The sequence below is a fragment of the Paramormyrops kingsleyae genome, chromosome 20 (genome assembly GCF_048594095.1).
Source record: "Paramormyrops kingsleyae isolate MSU_618 chromosome 20, PKINGS_0.4, whole genome shotgun sequence".
Classification (NCBI taxonomy): Eukaryota; Metazoa; Chordata; class Actinopteri; order Osteoglossiformes; family Mormyridae; genus Paramormyrops; species Paramormyrops kingsleyae.
Window position 1 is genome coordinate 15,770,698 of NC_132816.1, and position 26,414 is coordinate 15,797,111.

The window sequence follows — 26,414 nt, forward strand, 5'->3', positions numbered from 1 at the left end:
GCTCCTTGCTCACCTGCAAAGTGTCTGCAAATATGACTATGAGGTTCTTCAGCTCCAACACCAGGTCAGGGTCACTGCAGTAGGACTGTTGGAATGAGAGAGAAGCGCACAGCTGAGATCTCAGAATTCAAGCAAGAAGAGAGAATCCCAAGTGTGGTAAATCAGTGTTTCCCAATCCGGTCCTCGGGGACCCACAGACAGTCCATGTTTTTGCTCCCTACTGGGAACTGGCAGGTAGCAAAAATGTGGACTGTCTGGCAGGGAGCTCGGAGGGAGCAAAAATGTGGACTGTCTGTGGGTCCCCGAGGGCCGGATTGGGAAACACTGCTGTAAATACATCTAGATACAGCCCAACCAATGAGATGCTCCCTCCCCCTCTCCCTCACCAACCACCGCCCCCACCCTTCCAATACCCCACACTTGTAAAACAACAATTAGGCTGCTACAGAGGGAGGCCTGGCTCGGGGGTTAGGAGGAGGAGGAGGAGGAGGGCCGACCCTCAGTTATCCAATCCTTAAAGCGTCGACAGGCCGGCTTTGAGTGGGGGGACGGTGGGGCTCTCACGGCGGTAAGGACAAACACCCCCCTCCGGGACTGTCTAACCAAACCAACACTGCCCCCGTTCTCGCTGGTGGGCTCCCAGTGCATATGGTTACAAAGCACGGTGTTGCTACCAGAGCATCCATTAAAAATCTTAAGAAAACACCTCCTATCCCACCACCCGATTAACCAGGTCCACATGACCCAATTAAGCCTGGCCTGCCACGCCCCTTATTAGTACTGTCCACCTACTTAACGCTAACAGGAAACCCCCTCGCTACCCGTCTGCTGATTTATGGCCGAGGTCCTGGTTTGAATCAGCGGCTGAGTGCTTGCTGGAGCGGCCCGCTGCCGCCCCTCCGCCCTCCTACCCGTGTCTCAGGCGGCAGGTCGGGGTGTGTAAATCACGCGGCCGCCGGCCGTTTGCGGATTCGGGACAAAGGGGAGAGCTGTGCTTTGCGAGGTCGGCCCGCAGACAGGAAGCTGACCCGCTCCGTCACCCGGCTTCCTGTCTGCAGGCTCTGTCGCTCCCACCCAACCCCGGGGTGAAGTCCGGGACTTCTTGAGATTATTCTGAGTGCAGAGTCTGCGTGACCTCGACTGCACTTTTCCCAATATCCCGGGCGTTCAGGGCCGAGCTCACGGCGATGAAAGGTACGCCCGACGACCCGGCCGCATCGACACACGGATCCAGAGCCGGAACCTCTTCTGGCGGAACTTTCCGGAGCCGAGCGACTCAAGCCCAATCTAATGCAGGGGTCGGCCGGGCTTAATGAAGACAGACTGCAGCAACAACAGCACATTAACTGCGAATATTCTGAAGTGCTGGACTGAGGGTGCGTTTAGAAGATCCAGTCAGTTGTAAATTGGAGGGGATTATGCGGATGGCCCAGAGCGGGGGCCCACAGCCTGAGACCCCTGGGGGAAACAAAGGGGCTCACTGTCCCTCTCGCACTACTAACTTTTCATCACAAAAAGACACGGCTGTGGAGGTGGTTCTTCTCCGGGGCTCGCATGAAAAACCCCACTCTGGGAGAAACGGCCGCCTCCGTGCCCCCACCCTGTGCACGGCCCCTCTCCCCCAGGTGTGTGTGTGAGTGTGTGTGGGGAGGGGGGGAGGCGGACTCACAGAGTGGGTGCGCAACACGGCGATGATCTTGGACAGGGCCATGTTCCACAGCTCGTCCGTGAAAGCTCGGCTCACCAGCCCCTGCGTGGCGTGCAGGATGTGATCCTCCACCACGAAAAACCTGCGGAGGTCAGACCGAGGGATCGGGACTGAAAACCTATATGCTGTCAGTTACTCTGGGTCGGACAAATACGAGACCAGCGCAGAATGTGGCGCCTCATCATCTAAATGGCTGCGAAATGCCGATGTTAACCAGCAGATGTTGGCAGATAAATGATGAGATGAGGCACATTACCCAACGATCTGATTGAAGTACTTGGTGTAGCCTTCCACGGTCTCGTGCTGCAGGACACACGAGACGCAGGGTTACCGGAAAGCTCTGCAGGCCCTATGGATGGGCAACACAGGGTCTCCCCGCCTCTTCACTCACCATGTTGGACTGTGGCTGAAGCACCAGTCTAGCCTGTTTCTTCCTTTGTTTCCTGTAGTAGTTTTCAAATGTTTCTCTGTCACCCTATAACGCCCAAAGAGACAGAACATATTGCAATATTGAAATGTTGCAAAACCGTAAACAGACAATAATCAAGTGAATGACAGATAAACCTGCTCTCCTGGCCCTATTTTAATAACACAAAAGGTAGGAATCTATGTGTGTGTGTGAATTTCTCGTTGTGAGTTTTGCGAATTCTTTCGAATGATCTAAGAACCGGCAAACGTTTCGTGAAATCCACCACGACCGATTCAAAACGGAGTGAAATCACCTCTGGCTTGTTTCATAACTGAGCAGATCTGCATTCAAAAAGCCTGGAGGTGAAAAGGTCTGTGGGTTTGTTTGACTTGGAACGAGGCCGCCTGACGTGCAGGGGAATTTCAACGGGTTCGAGCAAGAATGCGAGAGGACAAGTTCAATTCTTGGACAAGAGGGACAGAACCTGGCAACAGTCAAATATGCCTGATAGGTGGAAGCCTCACACTTTGCGGGGAAAATGGCCAAAGACTTTCAGGAAACTTTCAGTATGTTTACAGCAGTCTCAGATTGATCTTCAAAAGAAGCAGTAACCTTTAGATACCAACTAAACAAGGTGATACAGTAAGAATTGGGGAAGAGATGATCTTAGTGGGATTTTTCACCTCTCTCAAAATGCCGATATGCGGTGACAGAAGTTCAACCAGAAGGAATCGCAGCCGGATCCAAGAATAACACGACTCTGAGGCAACAGCAACCTATTATTTGAAACAAAAACCCTCAACTCTTCTAATTAAACTCGCATCGTGCTCCACTGATCACCAAAGAAAAACAGCAGCACCTAAAAGTGAAGGAGTGAGAAGGAGAAGCCCCATACTGAAACCATGTCGTGTTGAGTCGAAGCTCTTGAAACAGCCACCGAGGTCTACAGCGCCCCCCCCCCCATCTGAGTTGCAAATGAGCCAGCCTGGCCCAGCCTGACTGACACTTATGGGATTGGTATGTCCCTCAGCAGGGGGGGACCAAAGCTGGTCAGCCTCAGAGAGCATTTCAAACCGCAGATGTAGCCTGTCATAGAAATCTGTAGAAGACAAGCACAGGCAAGGACTGTGACAGGCACGTTGCTGAGGGACGACGGTTCAGGCTAGTGCCTGGAGGACGCGGGGTTCACCCGCAGGGGTCGCAGGGGGGGCGCCAGAGCAGAGTCTGTCTATGGGGATCGGCTGCGGCAGACATGCCAGCGCAGTCATTTGGGGAGAATGGTTCATCGACCCCACCCAGCAAACATGCCGCAATTTGTGAGCGAGATTAATGCGTCAGGCTGGTGTTTTTCTAAACGCTCGGCTTTTACAGAGGTTACAGCCTGGTCAAACGTTTTACGGGCTAAATCGCTCACGAGCCTTTCAAAACGCAACTCAAACCTGGCACTTTGGATTCAGAACACACCTCACACGCAAATGTTTTCATTTACAGGAACGCAAAGTAATAATAATAATTGAAATGCCTTTAGAAGCAACGAATATGCCAGACTTATATAACCCAATGACCTTATATGAACTATGCAGAGAAACAGATCACGTTTTTAGTAAATTACCATATGTAAACTTAGAGGAGGTACACACCCTCCGAGCCTGATCAGGCGATTTCGCAACAGCTAACCCCGTGACAGGGCCCCATAGTGAAGAGCATAAATACCAAATGCTAGGCTGCAGGTAGAACAGGAACTAAGTCAGGCTGAAATTACTTCTTATAGGACAAATTACTGTATCACTGACATGAAATAATGTTTTATTTGCCATTTGCAAAAATATCGGTACATTGGAATGCTTCTTCTCACATTCACCATCTGGCTGTCCTTTGACACACACACACACACACACACACACACACACACACACACAGAATGAAACCTGGGGTCTGACCACAGATGTGACTATTCCTCTGAGGGTGGGATTCAAACCAGCGACCTTCTACTCACAGGCACAGAGGTCTAACCCACTGAGCCTCACACCACATCTGCATAGCTGCTCATCATAGTTATGGCGATAATTATCTTTGTGTCATTCATTGGTACATTAACACCATGCAACCATACTACATTAACTTCAAGGCTTTATGTTACTTACCGCTACTCCGATTCCATGGAGCGCAACGCAAAGGCAAAGGACTCCACCAATCGGGCGCGCCCGTGTGGGCATGTGCGTGACATGCATGTGGAGAATGTAAACACTGGCCTCTTTAACACTCACCTGAAGTGCTCTAAAAATGTCTACTCATCATGTCATTTTTCTGCCCACTTGCCAAAAATCGCGAGGCGGGAACGGGTGCCGTAGGGGACACGGCGGCGGACAGTTTGGGACTGCAGAGTTCACTCCCAAAACAGCCAGATGACGACACCGGTTGGCAAGACTGAGACGGAGGACATTAACTTGAGCGCCGTGTCAATAACACGAACACGGTATTCTACTGCCAGAATAAGCAAAAGCACGCTTGCTTCCCGCAAGTCTTCAAAATACCTAAATGGGTGCAAGAGAATAGTTTGCTTTGATAGCCATCACAATTAGCTGGAGCGAAGTGATAATACAAATCTTTTACAGTAAGATCAAGCAGATAAACTACCAGAGTAAACAAATTCAGGCCAAGAATAAACTGCACTAATATAGCACAAAGATATCTGACAGATGTTAAATACATAAACAGGCAATTATTGTGAGAGTACAGATATTATGATTTCTACCATGATCTCCATCACAGTCGTACTCTGCAAGACGGGCAACAAAGAGTTTACATTTTAAATCAGATCTTGAATCCTGCAAGAGTCCTGCAAGATTTGTAGTACAGATTTCGTTTTACTTTTATTTCTTATTTTATTCTGTTTTACAATTTTACTTGGTAACACTTAACATTAATATTGACTTTCATAATGCCTTCATGATGCATCCGTAGAACATTCAATGCACCTTTAAAATGCATTCATAGAACATTCATTAGCAGCATGTAAGTACACCTTAACATCCTAACATACTTTAACAGCTTTAATATGCATTAATAACAAACACTGTATGATAAATAATAGTATTTTAGGGTGTCAATGTCAGCACTTCAATGTTGCTTAAGAATGTTCTGTGAATGCTGATGAATGCATTATAAAGGTGCAGTTAATATAAAGCATCACTTTTTATGTTTTATTCCTCTTTTGATTATTCTTAACATTACTTTAATATTGGGAGCTCATTTCATTGCCAGCATGTACTGCACAATGTAACAGCCAGATTTCCAAACGTCCTTTTGGCTTACAAGGTAAGATACATTGTTACATGGGTGAATCAGATATGAGTGATCATTATCTTTTTGGTGCACAGGACTAAATCTAACGCTGCACATGCATAGCCAAGTATGGACATTAAATCTGATGCATGTATTTTAAATGCATATTTCAAATAAGATTGAAATTTTGTAATTTGTATTTGACTTCATAAAAATTATGTAATTTGCATCAAAATACTTTAATGCTCAGTGTTTTTGTATTTTGAAAATACAAGATATACTTTCCCCATAATGTATGTGTGATGACATCATGTGTGCAAAACTTTTTTTTTTTTGCATAAACAAGGACGAAGTCTAGTTTTTTCTAGACATTTTAATGAAAGTTCATTGGAGCCAATAGTTGATCACTTGTGTTGAACCAAAAGCTTAAAGTTGTTAAGATGTTTTTCATTGAAATGCTTAAACTGTATCTGTCATTTTTCATTTAAAATTTTATGTTGAGAGATTTGCATCTGTGATGCAAAAGGAAGCAGTTTTGTCAATTAAAAATAAATCTCTGAATCTGTTATTATTATTATATCATTAGATTGACTTGCCATTATCTGAGTGTCACATAGTTGAGATATATTTAAGACACTTCAGAATATTTGATCTTTTGTTTGGTTTCACACTTGTATTGTCTCTCGTTAAGCAGCGAAAAAATGTTGCCCCTATGCTAAGCCATTTCAGTCAGTACGCTTGTGAAGGAACAGGCTGATATAGAATAGGAGTATGTGAAATGTATTTCTAAAATACAAAATATTGTAATTTATTTTGATACTTTGCTTGGTGGTTGTATTTTGTAATTTGTTTTGATACACTTACAAATAGAGTACTTTGTATTTTGTATCAAAATACATTTTCATGCATCTTTGCCCATCCCTGTGCATGGCTATGAGCTGCCGGCACGTTTATCCTTCAGGATTTGTTTCTTTGAGGTCAAGGGGCATCAGAGCCACATCAGCCACACAAAGGCCAATCGAGCTAAGTTTCGGCTAATCCTGGGAGGGTCAGGGGCCCACAGAACAGAAGTATGAGCTGAAAGGTAACCGGCACACCAGGTTCAAGCACATATACGGGGAAAGCTAAGTGTCATCTTACAGGTCTCTGCGTCCAGTGTCATTTGCCTCAACTTGACCGTCTGCATTTTCCACTGTTAAAATAGTGTCCTTTGTAACACACATCGCAATCACATATTGATACTCTGCAGGAGTTATAGATCGTGACATTTCTGCGGCCTTATTATCCAAGACTAACAAATAAAGATTAGAGCAAAAACAAAAACGGTATGTACGAGTGGTTGGAGGCTGTATTTAATGGAAATGACTCTCTGTTACACTTCCCCGTACACTATATCCCATTTCAAGCAAATATTTCACAGAGAATTTCAAACTGCTGCTGCACCTCAAGCCAAGACAAGCATGCCTTTGTGTGAAAGTTCATTCACAGTGAAAAACGTCAAAAGCCAGCTCGCAAAATTCAACAGACCCCATTGTGCGACCATGCTTGAAAAACATGAAAAGGTTTCATGGTCAATTATAAGCTTATGCTTATAATTACAATCACCAGGACAGAAGGAAGGCTGAATTTTACTGTGTTTCAGATTTATAAAAAAAAAACAAAACAAAACAAAACTTACCAAGACAGAGTAGATGTGAAGACAGCGGTAAACGGGTGAGAAATCCACTAGGTCGGGAGCTGTTAAAACCTGCGAACGTAAAAGGGCATCAGTTCAACCGGAGTAGAAACTCACGAAAACAAATTAAGTGCACAGCTTTAAGGGCGACTTCAGTAAGGAATGTGCGAGGAAATTCAATCTGACGACCCCGGATCTCATCTACTCAGTCTGTAACTATGCAAAGCTGACTGGTGACATGGTCTGGAGACGACGCGGCCATTGCCGGCGCACCTCCTCATCTGTGTCCTCCTCTTCGTCGGCCCGCTCCTCAGAGCCGGGTACGCCGGGCCGGATCACCGTCCTGCCGTTAAGTGCGTACAGCGGCTTGGCGAAGCACGCGCTGGCCTGCTTCTGCAGGGCGCTGTTGAAGGTGCGGTGTTGCTGGGCCTAGTGCAGGGCAGGGGGCAGACAGTGAGGCACGATGCTGTCCCCCAATAGGAACTCCATCACCGCAAATGCAGGAAAACTACAGCACGGAAACCGTCTATATATCAACCTGCTGAAATGTCTGTGGGATAAATTATAATGGTCTTCACTTAGAGGATCTTAGTCATGCTTCATAGGAGGACTGGACCACAAAACCAGTGGGGATCTTCCAGAAATTAGAAGGAAATTCACCAGCCCACACCAAAGCCGCCCCGAACACCCCAGGCAGCACTTGATTAATTATTCAAAATAAAGACTTTTTATTGGAAGCAAATGCGTCAGAAGTTTTATGGCAGATTAATGTATTTAATATAAGCTCTTCTCAGGAGACCTGCAATCTCGGTGAGGGAGCTGGAAGCCATAACATCCCTGTAAAATTAAGCAGATGAGGACTCGAGCTCAATCAGGTTCTTGGTGGTTCGATTTAAATTAGAGTCCACTTTCACCTGTTTCATGGCCGTCTCGCCAATCTTATCCGAGTGTTTCCTGATACTCTCCAGGAAGTCTTTCAGGTCAGACATGGAAATCTCCTTAATTTCCTCTCGGAGCTTGGGAAGGTTCTCCGCCATGATTTGACAGAAGCGGTACTGGCCAACTCGCGGAATGTAAATGTTTTCAAGCTGCTCCATCGTCTTTAGGGCAGCGTAGTACCTGTGTGGGGAAAGGACAAAAAACGAAAACAAAAAAGAGCAGAGGCAGTGAAGAGGAAGGTCGCGTTGCAGCATAATTAATCACGGTCTAATATCTGGGAAGATATGCATCAATATTTGGACTAGGCCGAAGCCTCATGAAACCTCGGCAAAACCGCACTCCTCTCGTAACCCTATCCTGCTGAGGAACACACATATAGACGACTTCAGCCCACTGGCCACATCCTCTGATTCGCTCCGGTGAGGGAAACGCCTGCCCGTCCCTATGGCTCGATCCAACAAGGCCCCGGCGCCTCCCCAGACAGTCCTTGGGGCTGCGTTCAGACACCGTCTTGCGAGTGATTTCTCTTGGGTTGCGAATTAAAGGCAGCCGGTTCCTCCTCCAACGAGCCAAGGAACAGTAAACCCTGAAACACTCTTGATCTCCTCCTCACAAGCAGGGGGATTCAATTCCAGCACTAATGAAAGCCCTTTTCATCCTCCTGAAGACAAACGCGGTAGATTGCAGCTTGCCGCCACCGCCGTCGCCGTGCTCCAGGAATAAACGCGCTGCATGGCTGCACAGGCAGATTGCGGCCTTATCGCTTAGCAAAGTGCATCGCTACGTAAATCCGAGACGCAGCCTAAATCCGTAACGGCACCGCACTGATATGAAAGGTCTCATTCAAATCACCGCAATGAGCTTATCACTGCAGCTGGCCTGACTGAACGAGGCGACAGCTTTTGCTGGTCTCAGAATTACGATAATCCAGCTCAGATCCATTCAACGGAAACCTCCTAATTATTAGCTATCCGGAGCACAAGGTCTTGCCCTACAAACATCTATTTCAGTAACAGATTCAAGCCTTTGATTGTGAAAGTCACTCAGAGGTCAGGATTTAAACTGCAGAAACTTTGTACGACATGCCACATCCAATATGTATTCTTTTATTTCGAAATCTGACACAATGGGATAATTAAAAAAAACATCATTATTGAAAACTCATAAGAATAACCATTGGCATTTGAAACCCAAGGGGTTAGAAACGGGATTGTTCTGGGAACAGGAGTTCAGGTGACCGTTAGGATATAGGAATTACATAAGGATCTGCACAAGGTGTCAGTGGATTTAATGATTAGATGCGAGACTAAAAGAAAACAGGGGTTCCGATTCCAGTTAAAGCATTATTTTCAAATTTCAAATATTGACTAAATGCATGAGTTTCCTGGGAATGTTAAGCCTGATGCTAAATTTTTTTTTTTCCGGTTCAATAAGGAGTCATTGTAGAACTGCAAGGGGAGAAACACCGGCTTCTCTGAGCATTCCAACATAAAACTCAAATACTGACTTTAACTGTCCCTGCAGCAGTCAGACTATACGATATCAGTCAGCACTGCTCTCAGTGGACACTCACACATTACAAGGCAGGCTCAGCCTCTCTGCATAGTATTATTAGCAGTACTACCATTATTATAAGTATTAGTATTACCACTACTACTAATAATAATACTAATAACAATTATTATTATTATTACTACTGTTATGCGACACGTCTCCTCACACTGAACCGCCCAACTTCCGGCACCTGTCAGTCTCAGGTGTTAAACTTTGGCTGCTGTGTGTTTGTTTGTATACAGTACATTGTTTACACGCACGCACACACACACACACACACACACACACACACATATAAATATATACATAATATATACGTATATCTCCCTTCATCATTGTGCTGTTATGTTGTGTGTATTGTCTGATTCTGTTTATAACTTACTGCTGTAGCGCTGAAATTTCCCTTTGTGGGATTAATAACGTTTATCTTAAATATAATACAATCTAACAGGTACCGAGATACATTAAGAGGTTCCCTAGAGTACAAATGAACATCATCCCTGCCATCTGAGAGCCCAGCACAGGCGATCGCCACACTGGGCACAGGGGAGGACAGAGGCCTCTACGAGCTGGTCCAGATTCTCTCCTCTTTATCGATCGACCTCCTTCCTGAACTGACTGCCTCTCACGGTGGGACCATAATGAAAAACACAACTGAATTTCTGTCTGCGATATATATATTTCATCTGTTCTACTCCTTCCAGATGCTCCGAGGTATCTTGTACGGGCAGAGAAAGCTGCGCACTGTTTCAAAAACTGACACTTAAAACCGTCTGAGATACATGTGCGGACGTGTCACGAAATTAAAAAGAGATGATAAAACCTCAACCACAGTTACACAATGTGGAGGATGAAAGGAAAGTCTGAAAAACAAAAACAGCAGCATCCTCTTTAACCAACAGAGCCAGCAGGATCTACCCAAGCATAGAAATAAAGGAGATTCTCTTAGTAAATAGACCGTATAACATATATATCGCACATTTATGAACACCAGCTCAACACTGGGAAGTTAGTTGGGGTCATTCTATGTGACTCGAGACACAATCTGGGCCTGATTAAACCGTGTCCAAGCTCAGTCATTAACGTGCAGCGCAGAGCAGGCCAGCAAAGACACACAGATTAATGGAGAAGGGCACTGCACTGATTGCCTCAATTTGGGTGACGCCTGTGACAGGTCTCTGGCGTGCGCTCGTGCTGTGAAGAAGGGCACACACAAGGTCAACTGTCTCGCGTTTGAATAGTAGACTCATTTATAATGTGTTATGATTGATTAAAGAGACATTAATGGACAAGGAAGGGTCATTATTTTCAGTTTCGGTGTACAGTTCATAGGGGTAGCAACCCTCCACAGCTATTCACAGCTACGGAGTTATTCACTTCTATCTTTTTATGAATGACTTTAGGTCAACCAGTTTGCACTGTGCAAAATCACAGTGAGCATTCCGTATACAATTATTATAAGCCAGGAAAAGTTTAGTAAAAACAACAGAAATTAACATCAATATGCAAATAAACCAAGATCTTTCTAAAAAAAATACTGACAATTATATACAGCAATTTACCTTTTAGACTCCAGCTGCTCCTTCAATTTACTGTACATTTCAAGAACTGCAAATAAAAGGAGACAGTGAATAACATGACTTAATTCACTGCTGGTCAGATGTTCAAAGGTTATTGACATTTTAAAATACTTCCTCATCTGAAAAAACCAAGGATCGTGCCTGACAGACATCAGAAAACGTGTTTTCCTTTGCCTCCAAAATGATTGCTTAATAACACCCATTTACTAATCATTTCCTACAGAATATAAGACTTTCCCTTGTGGTAAATGTGGATAAACAAAACTTGAAGGAACTTCACACTGAAATGATTCATTCCGCTCAGCAGAAGACCTCCTACGTATCCAAATGAAATTAACACACGTGCCCTGAAGCGATGTGATGCGCTTACCATACTGAAAGATTCTACCCTCTGACCTTATCCACCACTGTATGCATTCCTGATCATCTACTCTGCATCGACACGTTTGGGAGGTTTTACTACGTCTACCAGGATTGTAGATGTCTTGGTTAAACAATGGTATCCCCATAGCTTCAGTCCAAATCAACAGAATATAGAAATTACTCTGCGGCACCGAGACAAGCTCTCACGTATACATTTACCACCTATATAAGAACTGCATGCTTTCCTATTTCTTACTGCTTACATGTCGCTAAAATACCCTTTAAGTTACGCTAAGCTTTACGTTATGCTAACAGGCTTATCAGAAATTTACATCGGGAAATTAACGGTAACTGATTATGGCAAAAGATGAAAACTGAGAAGATGAAAACATCGGTCAGTCCAGGTTACATTAACAGCAATGACCCAGCAGTTACACTGGGGGGGGGGGGGGTGGTTTGTGCCCGAGGGGGCCGCAGCTTCCTCACCGGGCATGCACAGCTGCAGCTTCTCCACGGTGGTGACCATGTTCCTCTGCTGAACCCTGCAGCGGATGACCTCCTCCGTTTGGGACGTCACCTGACACGAGGAGAATGGAAGCAGAGGGGTCAAAGTTCAAACCCTTGCAATTAGCGGGCCCACGCTGGCGCTGCTCCCGTCAAGATCTGTACCAGAGGGTAAACGAGGGGAAAAAAAGTTTCATTTCTTACCTCTTTTCCGGCATCTTGGAGTCGGCGATTGGTGTCGGTCACTTGGCCCTGAAAAAAAGGGAAAAAAAAACGTCACGTTGGTTAATGAGCGCAGAGTGCCGTGTTGTGACTGCTCACCCCTGTCATCAGATCATGGCTCATGAGGCACAGAAAGACGCACAGAAAGACGCAAATTCAAATTAAATCTGAAGCGGGAACTTGAACTTTTCCAGCGTGGGGGTCTCTCATGCACCGTAATCGCTTCTGACAGCTCTCTCCAACAGATTCTGTGACAAACTTCTCAAATCCGTGCGGGATTTTTGAACCTTTGCCCGTCCCTCCGGCTCTGTCAAACAATTCAAATCGACGACCCAATTGACCACTGGCCCTTTCCTGATAACCTCAATGGGCTCTATATGCCTCCCTTTGTGTGGCACGGAACGCCGGCAGCAATTCCTGGTAATTAAACATTCTCTCTGGCTGAATATGAGCGCCGGGTGGCTGATTAACGGGCGAATGCGACGGCCTCTGCCATCTTGGGGCTGCAGGTGCGGGGGGCAGAGTGACCTCAGACTTTCCCCACATACTGAGTGACTCATTAGGTCATCGCAATAAGGAAGCGCATTTCGAGTTTATTAAAAATCTCATTCATTTCCAGACAAAAGATACCCGGCGACCTCAGTGACGCCGAATGTGCTCCCTTGTTATCTGAATATCCTTTATGTAATCCCTGTCTAATTACAACCCCGGGTGAACTAGACCCCGGCACAGTTTAGGGTGAGTATCTCACTCTTGGGAGTGTAAAGGGAGCTAAAGAGGACTGGCGAGGGGGTGCAAACTCCCCTAATTAAGTTCAAAGTCCCTTTTTAATCATATATTCATGGCTGGCGAGAGAAACAGGTTTTTTTTTGTTGCTGTTTATTTCCACAATGCTTACAAAAAAAACCCCAGACTGCAATTTGAAACAGGAAAGAGAAATTACAGTGGCCAAAAGATGTTTTAAAAGAACGGGACCGAAATGTCCAGTGGCCCCAGGAACGGCCCGGGTCGAGCTGCTTTTGCAGAACGGCCTCGCAGCGTGGGCCCCCGTCCGCAAGGCCCTGTAATATAAATGCTAATGGACAGAAGGTTTCAGCAGGAGCTGGGGTCACGGGGGTGGGGGGTGGGACCCAACGGGGGGCCCAGCAGCCGGAAGAACATGACAGGCCTTCTGCAGAGGGGATTCTTCGCACTGGGCTTTAAGCTGGGGGGTGGGAATTAAGAGGCTGGCCTGAGGACAGAGGAATAATGTATACTCCCCAAGAATGAAAGGTATGCGGAGCTTTTGGTGGGGCGGTGGGGGGGTGGGCATGCCGTGCTCTGTCTATGCTGCCATACTAAATCCCTTGCTGCTCTTTGCCACCTACTCCCATAACCGGGAGTCAACCAGCTCCAGCGAATCCGCAGACACCCAGTGCGAGCCGGAACCATCCAACAAACATACTGAGAGTTACCCATCACAACCACAACAGCTGCCACAAAAGCTCTTTTACTCAATGACAATACTGTGTATAATCAGGTGAATGAATCTCGTACGGGTTGGACACGCCCCTCTCTCGCCCCGCCAACCATGCCCCTCGGCCAATCGCGTAAGCCTTACCATCAGCTTCTCAGCATCCGCCCTGACCTTGAGCAGCTCTGTGATGGCGTCGACAAAGCCCTGGTGGTGGAAGTTGCACATTTTCTCGATCTCTCGGTCGTGGTTCCGTATGCGGGCATCGAGTTTCTCCATAAACCTCTTGTGTGCATTAGGCTGGTCATCGTACACAGATCTAAAAGACAAGAGAGAGAAACATTATCCGCTGGGAAAAGCTCCTTACCATCTGCGTTCATGCTTTCGAATTAAAACCCTTCCTGGTTTTACGACGAGGCGTATTTTCAGCTGACAGCAGTGTGATGATAAATACGTGTGACGAGTCACGCCACAGGCCAAGGACAGGACACTCCCGGACGCACTGTCACATCATAGAATGTTTTTACAAAATTAAGCTGCTAGTCTCAAGCAATGTAAGAGAATGAAGCTTGGCCTTAGTTTCCGGGAAATTACAACATGCTCTTCGAGAGAAACGTATTGAACTGTACTGAAAACTGGGTATGTAAAACTGGAGGGGGGGTGCAGTGGTTAGCACCGTCACCTCACACCTCTGAGATCTGGGTTCGAGTCTTCACAGAGGTTCCATGTTCTCCCAATATCGTCGTGGGGTTTCCGCCGGGTACTCCAGTTTCCCCCCACAGTCCAAAAACATACTGAGGCTAAATGGAGTTACCGAATTGCCTATTATGTGTGACAGGTTGGCGCCCCATCCTGGGCTGTTCCCTGCCTTGTGCCCTGTGATGGGTTGGTGCCCCATCCTGGGCTGTTCCCTGCCTTGTGCCCTGTGATGGGTTGGTGCCCCATCCTGGGCTGTTCCCTGCCTTGTGCCCTGTGATGGGTTGGTGCCCCATCCTGGGCTGTTCCCCGCCTTGTGCCCTGTGATGGGTTGGTGCCCCATCCTGGGCTGTTCCCCGCCTTGTGCCCTGTGATGGGTTGGTGCCCCATCCTGGGCTGTTCCCCGCCTTGTGCCCTGTGATGGGTTGGTGCCCCATCCTGGGCTGTTCCCCGCCTTGTGCCCTGTGATGGGTTGGTGCCCCATCCTGGGCTGTTCCCCGCCTTGTGCCCTGTGACGGGTTGGCGCCCCATCCTGGGCTGTTCCCTGCCTTGTGCCCTGTGATGGGTTGGTGCCCCATCCTGGGCTGTTCCCCGCCTTGTGCCCTGTGATGGGTTGGCGCCCCATCCTGGGCTGTTCCCCGCCTTGTGCCCTGTGACGGGTTGGCGCCCCATCCTGGGCTGTTCCCTGCCTTGTGCCCTGTGATGGGTTGGTGCCCCATCCTGGGTTGTTCCCTGCCTTGTGCCCTGTGACGGGTTGGCACCTCATCCTGGGTTGTTCCCTGCCTTGTGCCCTGTGACGGGTTGGCACCCCATCCAGAATAGGATAAGTGGTTTGAGAAGATGGATGGATGAAAACTGGGTGGCATATTAAAATACTCCTAAGCACAGGTCAGGATCAGGGCCCCTTGAAGGATTCAAAACTTATTTGTCACATGCAAGGCAGACAGTCAGGATACAACCTGCAGAGAAGTGCAAGGGGGTCAATCCGCCGTAATAAACACAAGAAAGCAAAAAGGCGGGAAGTGCGACAACATCATAATTTTGTACTAAATAAGGAACAGGAAGTTATAATGAAAATAAAGGCCAGAGATGTGTCTGTGTATGTCCTGCCTGGAAGTTCAGGTCATGCTCATTTGACACATCAGCAGGATCTGCAGTTACCAAACAGTAAAAGCGGAGGGTGATAACCAGGATGGTCACAGATTCAGGGGAGTCAGGGAAGGGGCCAGTGAGGGTCCCCCCCCCGCCCCGATGACCCGGCCCAGCCATCACTGCGCCATTTCTCTGTGGGATGTGACTCATCACTGGGCCTCTGAATCCACCCTAACAAAACCACCCACCCAGTCCACTCTCTCCAGGGCAAAAAAAAACACACCCAAAAGCACTAAAACTTCACCTTTTACCCCGGTACAGCGCACTTACCCCCGAACAAATACGCACGTACGTGGAACCACAGGTAATTAGCGCATTCCAGACAACCGTGATGGCATCTGGTACATCTTGTCTTCAGGGATTTCGCTAAATGAGGGCTTGGAACGGCCGACCACACCAGAAAGATGAGAGCACATCTAAACAGGTAAAAGGGAAAAAAACTGGGCTCTCTTTCGCTGCCCTGAGCGCTTCCAGCTTGCAGTGAACCGGCTCTGCTCCCTGCGCCATAGCTTACTTCAGAAAGGGAGCCGTTTTATTAATGACGCAGGATGACCCCAGGGTACCATTCGCGGTCCCCTCCGCAGAACTGGCCTCATTTCAAGATCCCCAGACAAAAACGCAGACAAGCACTGTCGTTTGAACGTAGGAAAGATGGAATGTAGATCTTAATTCACCTCCTCCAGGGGATGTAATTTTATGGAACGAAGAAAACTGAGACCTGAGCATCATATAAGATTACATATAGCTCTACCTTCTTTACCGATTTAAATCGCTTACTGATATTTTTCTTGCAGACTATTCAAAACACATCTCCAATTATTATTTTTTTTTTCCTGTAAGCATAATAATGCTAAAGACTCAATTACCTGAAATTAAGAGGAAATCCTCAAGCAAAGAAAATGAGCCAAATGCTCAGTGAATGTGTGACAAGTTTAGTCTGCCTTATGTCAAAAAAACTAACCCCAGAAGAAATGTGTTCACTACCACAGGGCAGATGCTGGTTTGCCAAAAGAATACTCTAGAAGAAATGTTTAATAAGCCAAAAAAAGGTTTAGCAGTTTAAAAAGGAAGCCTAACAGGCCTCAGCCGGCAAAGGGATTTTTCAACCTTAGCATTAAATTCTGCCCTTGGCAGAATTGCTTTTATGGTACAGTGTTTTGATGACCCCACAGAGTCAGTTTTTAAGGGGAAAGAACCATCACATCCCAAAGATTAAGCATAAGAGATAGGAACTGAGATGTTCTTTTATGACTGTGGGTGAAAAAACACATACGAACCTTGTGAACTGTTCTGCATTTTGACTATATGTTTAAAAATGATCTCAGGGCAGAAAAGGCTAATCTTTTTCCCCCTGCATAGTTCAACACTTTGTTTAACAGCTCTTTCATGCTCCAGGAGGAACATGTGAAATTACTTAATATGAAACTCCTAAGTTGAAAAACATGCCATTTAATACAGGAGTAACAGAATGTAGAGCTGTATTACTCAATACAAACAATTTTTGGCTTCAAACATTAATAACCAAATATAAAATGACTACACCATCAACTGACATATTAACTCACCCCTTATAAACTGCTACAAACATGACCACATCCTGCTGTGAAACCGTGACCTCGGGGTGCCGATTCAAGCCGTGGGGGCAGCCTATTAGAGTCTTAAACATTGACTTTGACTCCCCCTGCTGGCTGATAACAAAAATGCTTCTCAGCGCCTAGGTAGGCGGAAAAGGGATAACACTTAAAGTATAGATTAATTTCTAACAGTATAATTTATGATTTGTTTGTAAGAATGCATGTATGTTTTAAGTTTAATATCCGAAACTTTATCCAATGCAGAACACAGATGTGCAAACAAGAATTCACACAAAAAGTTTAACATAATTTTCCATAAATAAATCCAGATATTTTATCTGAAAGTTATTTTTACACAAATTTCTTCATTGCATACAGCACAATTTGAGTGAAATATTTTCTAAATTACAACTGCACACAAGGGGGCAGTATACACTGTTAAACTGTAACCCACGAGGTCGCTGTGTGACCATATGTCGCCATCTAGTGGCCAAAAAACAAAATGGCGCTGCAGAAAACCCTTTTTACAAATCGAATTTCAAAACAAATTTCGACACCAAAAATGTCCCAATTGCTGTAACATAAGGAAACTCATAGTAACTCATTACTCGATGCAGGCAAAAAAGTGAGATGATGCAATAAGACACGTTTGCCAGAAAAGGCCTAGTCACGCAGTGAACCCACAACTCCATCAACCACTGGCCCTGCGACATCACGCACAGCATTTGTTCAGTGAGTGAGAATGCTGTTGGGGCTATCATTCGCTAACATGTCATTTCGGTTTCCCAATAAACTGCTCATTACGGAAAGTCTACATGACAGCTAGTCAATTAACAGCCCTCCAGCTGATTTTTATCGGCCCTTTAGTTAAGTAGTTCTTGCCAGCTAATTGGCAGAAAAATAAGTTTAGATTGTCATTATTGCAGTGTTTTACTGAGGCGATATAAGAGATCAGTTACCTCTTATCAGCGCTAACTGCAAATCATAATTAACCATCCAAAACATATCAACGTACTCAAGCTGATAGCCTTATCTCCAGCAGCCTCTGTGCTTAAGATCTCTCAGTTATCATCCTCTTCAGAACCTGGCCCTAACTTGCAGTTAATAGGGCAGTGCTTGCCTACACAAACGTGGGCGAGAGCTGCTGTCTGCTTCCATCATTTTCAAACATCCAACAAACTGACACATAAAATCAGACAAAACACTTAACAGCATCTGAACATGAAAACTAACAAATACCTACTCTACATATATGAAGTATAGCTGAATAAGCATTGCATTTCTGGCAAATCCATCAGAATATCATACAGTTATCAAACAGAATACGTACTGTAAAAGCTACGAAAAAAATGTGTTGTGGGTGCTTCCATGTGATCTTCACAGAAAGATAAGAATCAGCTTGGTCTGTCACCAACCGTGGAAGCTAAAAAAAAAGGCAAAACCATGGGGACGTGTAAGGTCACGGTTTCATATTAGCAAGCGACTGCACGGCTATTGGATGCCCTATCCGATAATGAGGCGGTTCCTGTTGGTCTCCTCTGATTCCAGAAAAGAAGGGATGTGGAGCAGCAAAACCTACCACTGTACACACAAACAAGATGCCGAGCGCCAGGCCTTCCCTTTGATATAGCTATCTGATGTGCACTATCCTATCACTCTAAGCCTCATCAAACAGAACCTCAAGTAAAGTGGCTTGGAGAGAATCTTTGAAAACAAGAACACAGCTACTTCAAATGCAGGTCGAGTACTTTTTGGTGTCATGAAATAAAAGCGCAAACACATAAATGAGAACCTAGAAACCTTGCTGTCAGACCCCACAGACTGCCTGATTGGCCCTTGCACGAGTGACTATCATCCACTAGATAATTGTACTAATTAGTGGCTTTTTTTTTCTCAAAAATATGTGGCCCCGGCCGCTTCCGCCGTCACCAGCACCAACCCGCCAGGCCTACTGAGGCCTCCGAACTTGGTTTCACAGATTATCGGACTCGATAAACCACACAATGCCTCAATTGTGAAGGTGAGAGCAACGTTTGGTGCATCTTCAGACCTTACCAACAGGCTGAATCATATCTATAACTTTGTGGTGAGCTTTCCCATGGCAATCGTATTTCAAAACCGTTACACGAAGCAAAACCCATAGGCAGTTTGTGGTGAAGGGGGGTGTGAAGGGGAAGGAACTCCGAAAGCTTAAATTAAAAGCAGTCACAAAGTAGTTCAACTGCATTGATATTTCAAATTCAAATAAAAACACATAAAACAGACTTTAAATATGAATAAAACCACAAGCTACCACTTTAATCTGTAATTTAGATGTTCAAGTCAAATTAGGAAAGTAAGCAACGGGGGAAAAATATAAATTAATGTGACGTAAAAACAAATGTTTATAGCAGTTCCACTGAGTTGTGCATGGCCTGCTCACAGGCCCAAATATGTGGTTGTAATTGAGGTCAGCAGCGTGGAGATCCACTCCCGAGAGTGAGAAGAACTGTGGGGAAGCTAACACCATCAGGCAAGACAATGACCACTGGAATGTGCCACCTTTCATGCACACAAACCTGAGGGCCACCGCTGGACTTATGTCATGACAATTTGGGTGGCAGCAGGCCTCAGCAAAGCAGGCCTCAGCAAAGCAGGTCCCGTTTGGGGTTACGCGAGACGCGACCTCAGCTCTCCTCGGCATCCCTCTGACAGTCCGCCGTCACTTTCTCCCTCTCTGCCCCGCGGGAGGTGCCCTGATGGATTTATGTGGAATCAGATAAGGGATGAAGGTACAGGAAGAGGGGTGCGGCCCGCTTGCCAAATCGCGGAGAAGCAGTTTCCCCGGGAGAATGAGGCAATTTTGTTACGACGACACTAGAGCGTAAAGTCATGCTGTGCTTTGCGACTCCTGACTTATAAATATCATCTCTAATCAACTGCCCCCAAACAAAGAGAGAATTTGTGCCAGGCGGTAGAATGCGGACAGGCCTCTGGGGCACCAGATGTTTTCCTGCCGCCACGCCGCGGGACAGCGGATTCACCCGGGCCCTTACCCCAAGGCCACTCGCACAATGGGGGGGGAGCGAGGTCTGGGGCCACAGGTGCATCCTGTACATGCTCCAGCTCCTCCACCCTGTCACCAAGTCCACAGTGACCAGAGGACCAGCCCCGTGCATGTAACGGCAAAGTCGTTGGGCCTGTATGGCATCTCCTGGCAGTCCAACCTCCTGACTGCAGAAGCAGGCTTTAAAAATCAGCCGTGGCCTTTCAACACAACGGAAAATTGGAGCCTAAGGCAAACTGAAGACACGCAAAACTCAGGTGTGACCATAATACCAAAGGAATGATAAAATCTAGTAATTTCCACAGTAACATTTTCTGAGTTTCTTCACCACTTTTAAAAACAGGACTAAGACACTTTGCCCCCCCCCCAAGGCATCACAACAAAGGATGTTGAGCTCACTAACTGTAGTCACTGTTAAGAGCAAGCAGGTGACACGTACTGAAACTGTCACCGAAAGGCATCTACTCAAATGATCTACAGCAGAAGGTCATACAATCAGCAAGGGAAATCTGTTTGGCGGGTAAACCGATGTTTCCATTTCGGTCCCCAATCGAGAAAACAAACCGTACCTGTAGGCTCACAGAAAGCTCGCTGCGGTTTTCACGCTGACGCTCATTTAGCTTAATTACCGTGAGCGGATCAATCGGAAACGCCGCTTTGTTAATGCTTGAGAGCACAGGGATTGATACACATGACCAAAACTGCCCCGTCTGCCATCATCAACCGAAACGACAAAATCTGCAGTAGTTTTAAACTAATGCTTTAAGATTTCAGAGAAGTATTTTTCTTTTTGCTGCTGCCTTGTCACAAGCATGCCCCCCACCCTTCCCTAGGCACCCGCCCCCCCCACTGTGTTTTGCTGAATGCCCGAATCCTGTAAATTGTTCTCAATAATCATATCCTGTTTCCATAAGGAGGAAAGGTCTGGGGCCGATGTTTCAGTTAACATTGCTTCCTATAACCAGGGTCAACACACCCTCGTAATGACACCACCGCCGTGACTGTGCATGAGGCTGAGCGACACGCATCGTCCCGGCAGCCCTACTGGACATCCTCCGCACACGGGCCCCCGCCTGCTAATCAGCAGTCCAATGCTCGCAATAAGCTTCCTCCTTCCTGTTTTTTTTTTTCAAACCACGGACCAAAAAGGATGTACCTTCCTGCCAGGCCACTGGGGTTGCCGGGGGGGGGGGGGGGGGGGGGGGGGGGGAGATAAAGGGGAACTGCCCCAAGACCAGAGAACAATACATCCCCCCCCCTCATCTCCTCACTTAACCTGGACAAGGAGATAGAAGCCCGAGTGAAAAACTTGTGCATACATCTTTAAACCCAAAAATTACGATCCTTCATGCTATTTGGTTTGCTGCAGAGAGAAGGGAATCCAACATGAAAAGTCTCATCGTCTAAACATTCCTTGAAACCATTCGAGTAAGTGAAACTGTCAGGGACCCACACCAGTTACTTAAGTTTTTATTGGTTTTAACAGGACAAAACGCCATGTGACACATCAGTCATTCTGTGAAATGTGTCAGATACCTAAAAAAATATACTAGCAGCCAAAATACGAATAACCATTTGTCAAAACCAAAATTACCCTGCAATTAACACTGAACACCTGTCGTGCTGAATTGCACTTTAACTCCCAATATCAGTATTTAACTACATAATAAACAAATCTTATTTGACACAGCCCTTCACACGCTGCAATTAATATAAAATATGTAGCAATAATAGACTAGTAATTTAATACAAACATCAAATTCAAACAACTGAAAAAGTAAATCACGTTTCAGAGATAAAGACCATGAGACTTTGACAGAGTTCAACTCAGCAGGTTTAGTAATAATGTTATTTCACAGTGTTATTTTATCTTATCCAAGAGAGAGACAACACTCAGGGAGCCTGGCTTTTCTGTGCAGTTGTCAGCTTGATAAAAACTTCAAAGAATGGAGGTCACAGCAGCCCGTCTGTCCGTTTATTGTTTTCAACATGTGGTTTCCTTGAGCTTCCTGAGAACTTCTGATGCAGCATGAATGATAAAAACCTACTGCAACCTACCATAAGCCCCATTAAAACGCAAACGATATTTCTGAAACTGATGCATTGCATGTTTTTCTCTTTTGGTGATTTTCAGTAAAACTGCAGTAACCCCTCTTTTCCTCATTTCCCTTTGACCAGTGTACCGTTTGTAAGATATCTGACCACAGAAGAGAGAATATTCCATCCTACTGGCCCACAGGACAGAATATTTTTAGGATATACATCTTTGACTCATGTTCAAAGGGGAGATGCTCTAGGAAACCTCTGACCAAACCTGCAAGAGAAGCTAATTTCCAAGTCAGCGGTTCAATGTCAACCTTCACCTCAAGAACAAAGTTGTGGTCAGGTTTTTAAAAAGCAGCTTTTCCTGACATGCCTCCTGCAAAATGCACATCAACAGATTCCTCACTCTGAAAGTGTGAAACGAACAACTATTTTCCATTTTTTTTTATTATTTCTTGACGTCATTCTGCGTGCATAGTTTGGTTGCTAAAGGCAGCACCCCAGTAATAAACCTGTTCAGATGTATTACGTACTTCCTCAAAAGCAGTTCCATCAAAGAGCCCAGATGCCAAAAGACCTGCCACACTGCATCAATGAGAAGTTAAGTCATAAGTAAATGTATAATTATGAGCAATAATGTGGGACAATGGGTGGGTATGCTATTAAAGCACCAGGACATTCATGTTCTTAGGCCAACAAAAGCAGCACAAGTAATCAGCATTTAGTTAAGAACTGGTCATACTGCTATATAGGTTAATGTTCACTCTATAACTGTTTTAGAGAGGACAAGGTCCCACCGAAACGCATTTAGATGTTGTGTGACCTTAAAATGCCGTCTGTTGAAGGAGATGTAAAGCCTCAAGCTTTCAGCTAGGGCAAGGTCAGAGCGATGCGGAGCAGACAAAGGAGACAGAAAGGCAGGCTCCGGTCTGTCCAGCTGTGGCGTCTGCAGTTTGCAAACCCTAATGGATGCCGATCATCGGCCTAATTAAGCACGGCAGTCTTCTGATTGCCATTACAACGAAGGCATGCAACATGCGTTCTGTGTGGTACATAGTCTACACGTCTGCCATGGCTAAATGTTATGTCTGGTATATATCTGAGCCAGTAAAACACTTCACAGCACTGAAATATGCATGTAATTTATCGCTTCCTCCTGTTTCTGTGGCCATATTTTGACAAGTTCACATAAAAGAGGTATGAACTGTCTACTAGCGATGCACAGGACAGCGCCATGCTGCCGGGTATAAGGTGTCAATCACAGCCAGACACTCCAGAGCCTCGTGCGCCGACCCCCCCCGATTCACATACACAATAAAGAGGGCGGTCAGTGTTAAATAATAAACGCCACACGACTGTCCAAGGGCTCGGCCTGCCTGTGCTTCATCCAGAGAACCATTATTCCGGCTCACCCTCGACGCACGCCTGTCTCTCTCTTCCTTTGGTGTGAAATACGAACAATGGTGAGCCAGGCACGTTAACAGGCTAACGGGCGCTAACTGCAGCCTCCCTGCCGGACGCAGCGCCGGCTTCCCCTCCCCGCCACACCCACCGGCCCTTCAGCTCTCCGGAGCCCAGTTACTAGGGGCGACATGTCGCTAAAGCTTAGACTATTTTCACAGGAAAGGCGACAGGGTGACAACAATAATAATAATTAACAATAATAATATTATTTACTGGTCTTTTAAAGGGTTTGTGTAAAGGAGCCAGCGAGCCGCCTGAGGGCATCCCGGGTGACAGAGCGCGCGCTGAGGAAGTCGCGCTTCATCATAACCTGTGAATAATGTCCCGCCGCCCGCAGACTTTAAAACAGCCGCCTTCTCCTGTCGAATAAAACGTCGCGTCGAAGCGGTGAACCCGCTACACGACAGGGGGCTGTTAAACGCGGCACTTTACTGTGCGAAACGTGAGGGTGTCGTTATTGAATTGGTACACAGGACGCGTATAAGACAGCCAGCTTACTGGGGGGAAAAAAACAAGCGATGCTGCGGCAGCCGGACACCCGGCGTCCGTCACTACGCCGCTAGCTTAGCTTAGCCTAGCCTAGCTTAGCTTAGCTTAGCCTAGCCAGCGAACAAAGGCCTAATCGCGGGTCCACCCCGAGTCACGACAGGCGACGCGAGCGGCGCAGTGCGGCCACTAAATCAGAACCGGTTTCCCCTACCGAAGCGTGGGGCCGACGCAGGCAGTGTCTGTGCTCTCGATTTCCTGCAAGATGCGTTCGTGCTCCGTGATATACTCCAAGGTTTCGTTCTCCGCCATGTTGATTGTATTATCGGCGGCGACGGAGTGACTGCGGAGACGGGCGCCGTTGCGGTGAGCGGCCGCTAGGGGGCGAGCGCGCGGCGCACGGGGACAGCAGAGTTCAGGTGCGCAGCTGGGGTTTTTGCGGTACCTATTTGAGCTGGAGACGAGCAACAAGCGGTGCACTTCGCAAAGGTCGGATACGCTAGGATGCATCTCTGTTTGGGGATCCTCTTTATTGTTCTTTTCCTCCAATATACTAACTGCATATGCCTTTATCTGTTAAGCAGTTTGTAATGTGAATATTTTTCTCTGTAATCGCTTAGGGAGAATGTAGAGAAGGATGCAACTTTGAAATAAATTGAATGATATTCCATACATCTACCTAATTCACCTGCAGGTACGAATTATTATTTTCAGTAACAACACAAAGAAATCCCCTATGTCTTTAAAAACACATTTTATAGAGTTTTGTATGATATGGATTAAATGAATTCAGTGCAATTCGAATGCAATCCATCCCCATTGAAACAGCCTACAAATATTATCAAGCACTTAAAAAAGAAACTTGACTTTTTTTCTTTCTTCTGTAAGTTACCAGGAAATGCCTGGAGGTATTGTAGTTTAAATATTAGCCTGTTCGGAAAGATCACAGTCCATTCATTTTACTTCATACAGAGAAATAAGTTGTAACCTACTTTCTAGGGCCACTAAATAGAAGGATATTATCACAGTGTAGATGCCGTTGTGGTTAGTTTGAGGTGTCCACTAGGCCTACCTTAATGTCGTTCCTAAAGGCAAATCCACTGATTCAAGCTCAGCAAAGTCATTTCCATAGACCCTCTCCTCAGTGCCTTCCTTGTCTGGGCTGTTCAGTGACAGAGCCTTGGTTCTGTCGCTTGCCATTTCTGCACTGCTGAGTTTGAGGCGTATGACAGAGACCCCCACTGACCCACTGAAATCCGGACAACGCGCCTTCCAGGGTCAGCAGAAAAAGAGCAGCAGAGGCATAAATCTGGCCTTGTGATCTGTGGAACTTTGAATCCACGGAGACAGACTTTATTGCTTTTTTGTTAAATATTTTCATGAAGCCTGGGGTATTTGCACATATTTGTGTATTTCATTAATGAACGTGTACTTCATAAGTCGGACACCATGATTTAATTCCCGTCTGTGTAGACTATGTTTTTTTTTGTTTTTAAGATTTGATTAATTTATTTTTTTTACAATACGTTGTTGGTACACTGTTATGTTGGATTATAGAAAGGCAACAAAAGCCTGCTTGTAGTTCCAAAACATGTGTTTATACCTCATTTTATTGATTGCCTTATTTTAAAAAATGACTTTAACATTCATTCTTCATTAAACAAATCGTCGTTTGATTTCTAACAAAATCTCTAACAATAGCTTTCCTTATTGCTTTGGCAAAAACAAGGAGTCGCCTATGATTGCACACATCAGTAACGGAAATGTGTCTGAAGTACAGGAACAGCAGGCGGGTGGATGGCATTGTAAAGCTGGAGTATTTTCCTGACATTTCTCCCAGAGGTCATTTATCAGGCGGATACAGTGTCAGTTGGAGGGCTGCATCACAGCAGAAATGCTCAGATAACGAAACGTTACAGGAATCGCCTCGACCATCCCAGAGGGACACACCGAGTTCCTTTTCACTACCTCTTCATTCTTCCTTCTCTTTAACTGTTTTCTGCCCTTCCACCAGTAGCTTTCCATGATTTATTTTAACCATTAACACCAACATTTTTTTGACCTCATCCTCTGGATAGTGTGTCATTTGGTAAAGTAATATTATACTTAAATATTGTATTATTTTTGGTGCAATTGTATTAAAATGTTTTTTGTTTAATATTGCAAATTCACTGTTCTGTAACTGGGTTGAGTTTATCTAGGTAGGGTGATACTTTATTTGTTTGTTTATGTTGAGCATAACAAGAATGATAAAGTTAATA

General features: G+C 45.7%; 1 protein-coding gene across 4 annotated transcripts in view; it reads right to left on the reverse strand.

The window, feature by feature from the left end:
- Nucleotides 1–25,375, reverse strand: part of exoc6 (exocyst complex component 6) — a 45,823-nt gene extending 20,448 nt beyond the window's left edge. For 2 of the 4 annotated variants that reach the window (XM_023830882.2, XM_023830880.2), the window contains exons 1-12: nucleotides 25,226–25,375; nucleotides 13,840–14,011; nucleotides 12,222–12,269; nucleotides 12,000–12,090; nucleotides 11,133–11,178; nucleotides 7,992–8,196; nucleotides 7,351–7,506; nucleotides 7,081–7,149; nucleotides 2,100–2,183; nucleotides 1,965–2,011; nucleotides 1,670–1,790; nucleotides 14–85 (exon numbers count right to left, since the gene is read on the reverse strand). In XM_023830882.2, coding sequence (XP_023686650.1) covers nucleotides 14–85; nucleotides 1,670–1,790; nucleotides 1,965–2,011; nucleotides 2,100–2,183; nucleotides 7,081–7,149; nucleotides 7,351–7,506; nucleotides 7,992–8,196; nucleotides 11,133–11,178; nucleotides 12,000–12,090; nucleotides 12,222–12,269; nucleotides 13,840–14,011; nucleotides 25,226–25,353 — 1,239 coding nt within the window. In that variant the 5' untranslated portion in view covers nucleotides 25,354–25,375. Of the gene's footprint in view, nucleotides 1–13; nucleotides 86–1,669; nucleotides 1,791–1,964; nucleotides 2,012–2,099; nucleotides 2,184–7,080; nucleotides 7,150–7,350; nucleotides 7,507–7,991; nucleotides 8,197–11,132; nucleotides 11,179–11,999; nucleotides 12,091–12,221; nucleotides 12,270–13,839; nucleotides 14,012–24,367; nucleotides 24,529–25,225 lie in introns of those variants that run through there. The other 2 variants (XM_072703542.1, XM_023830884.2) reach the window with 2 other exon arrangements.
- Between the last annotated feature and the right edge of the window lie 1,039 nt (nucleotides 25,376–26,414).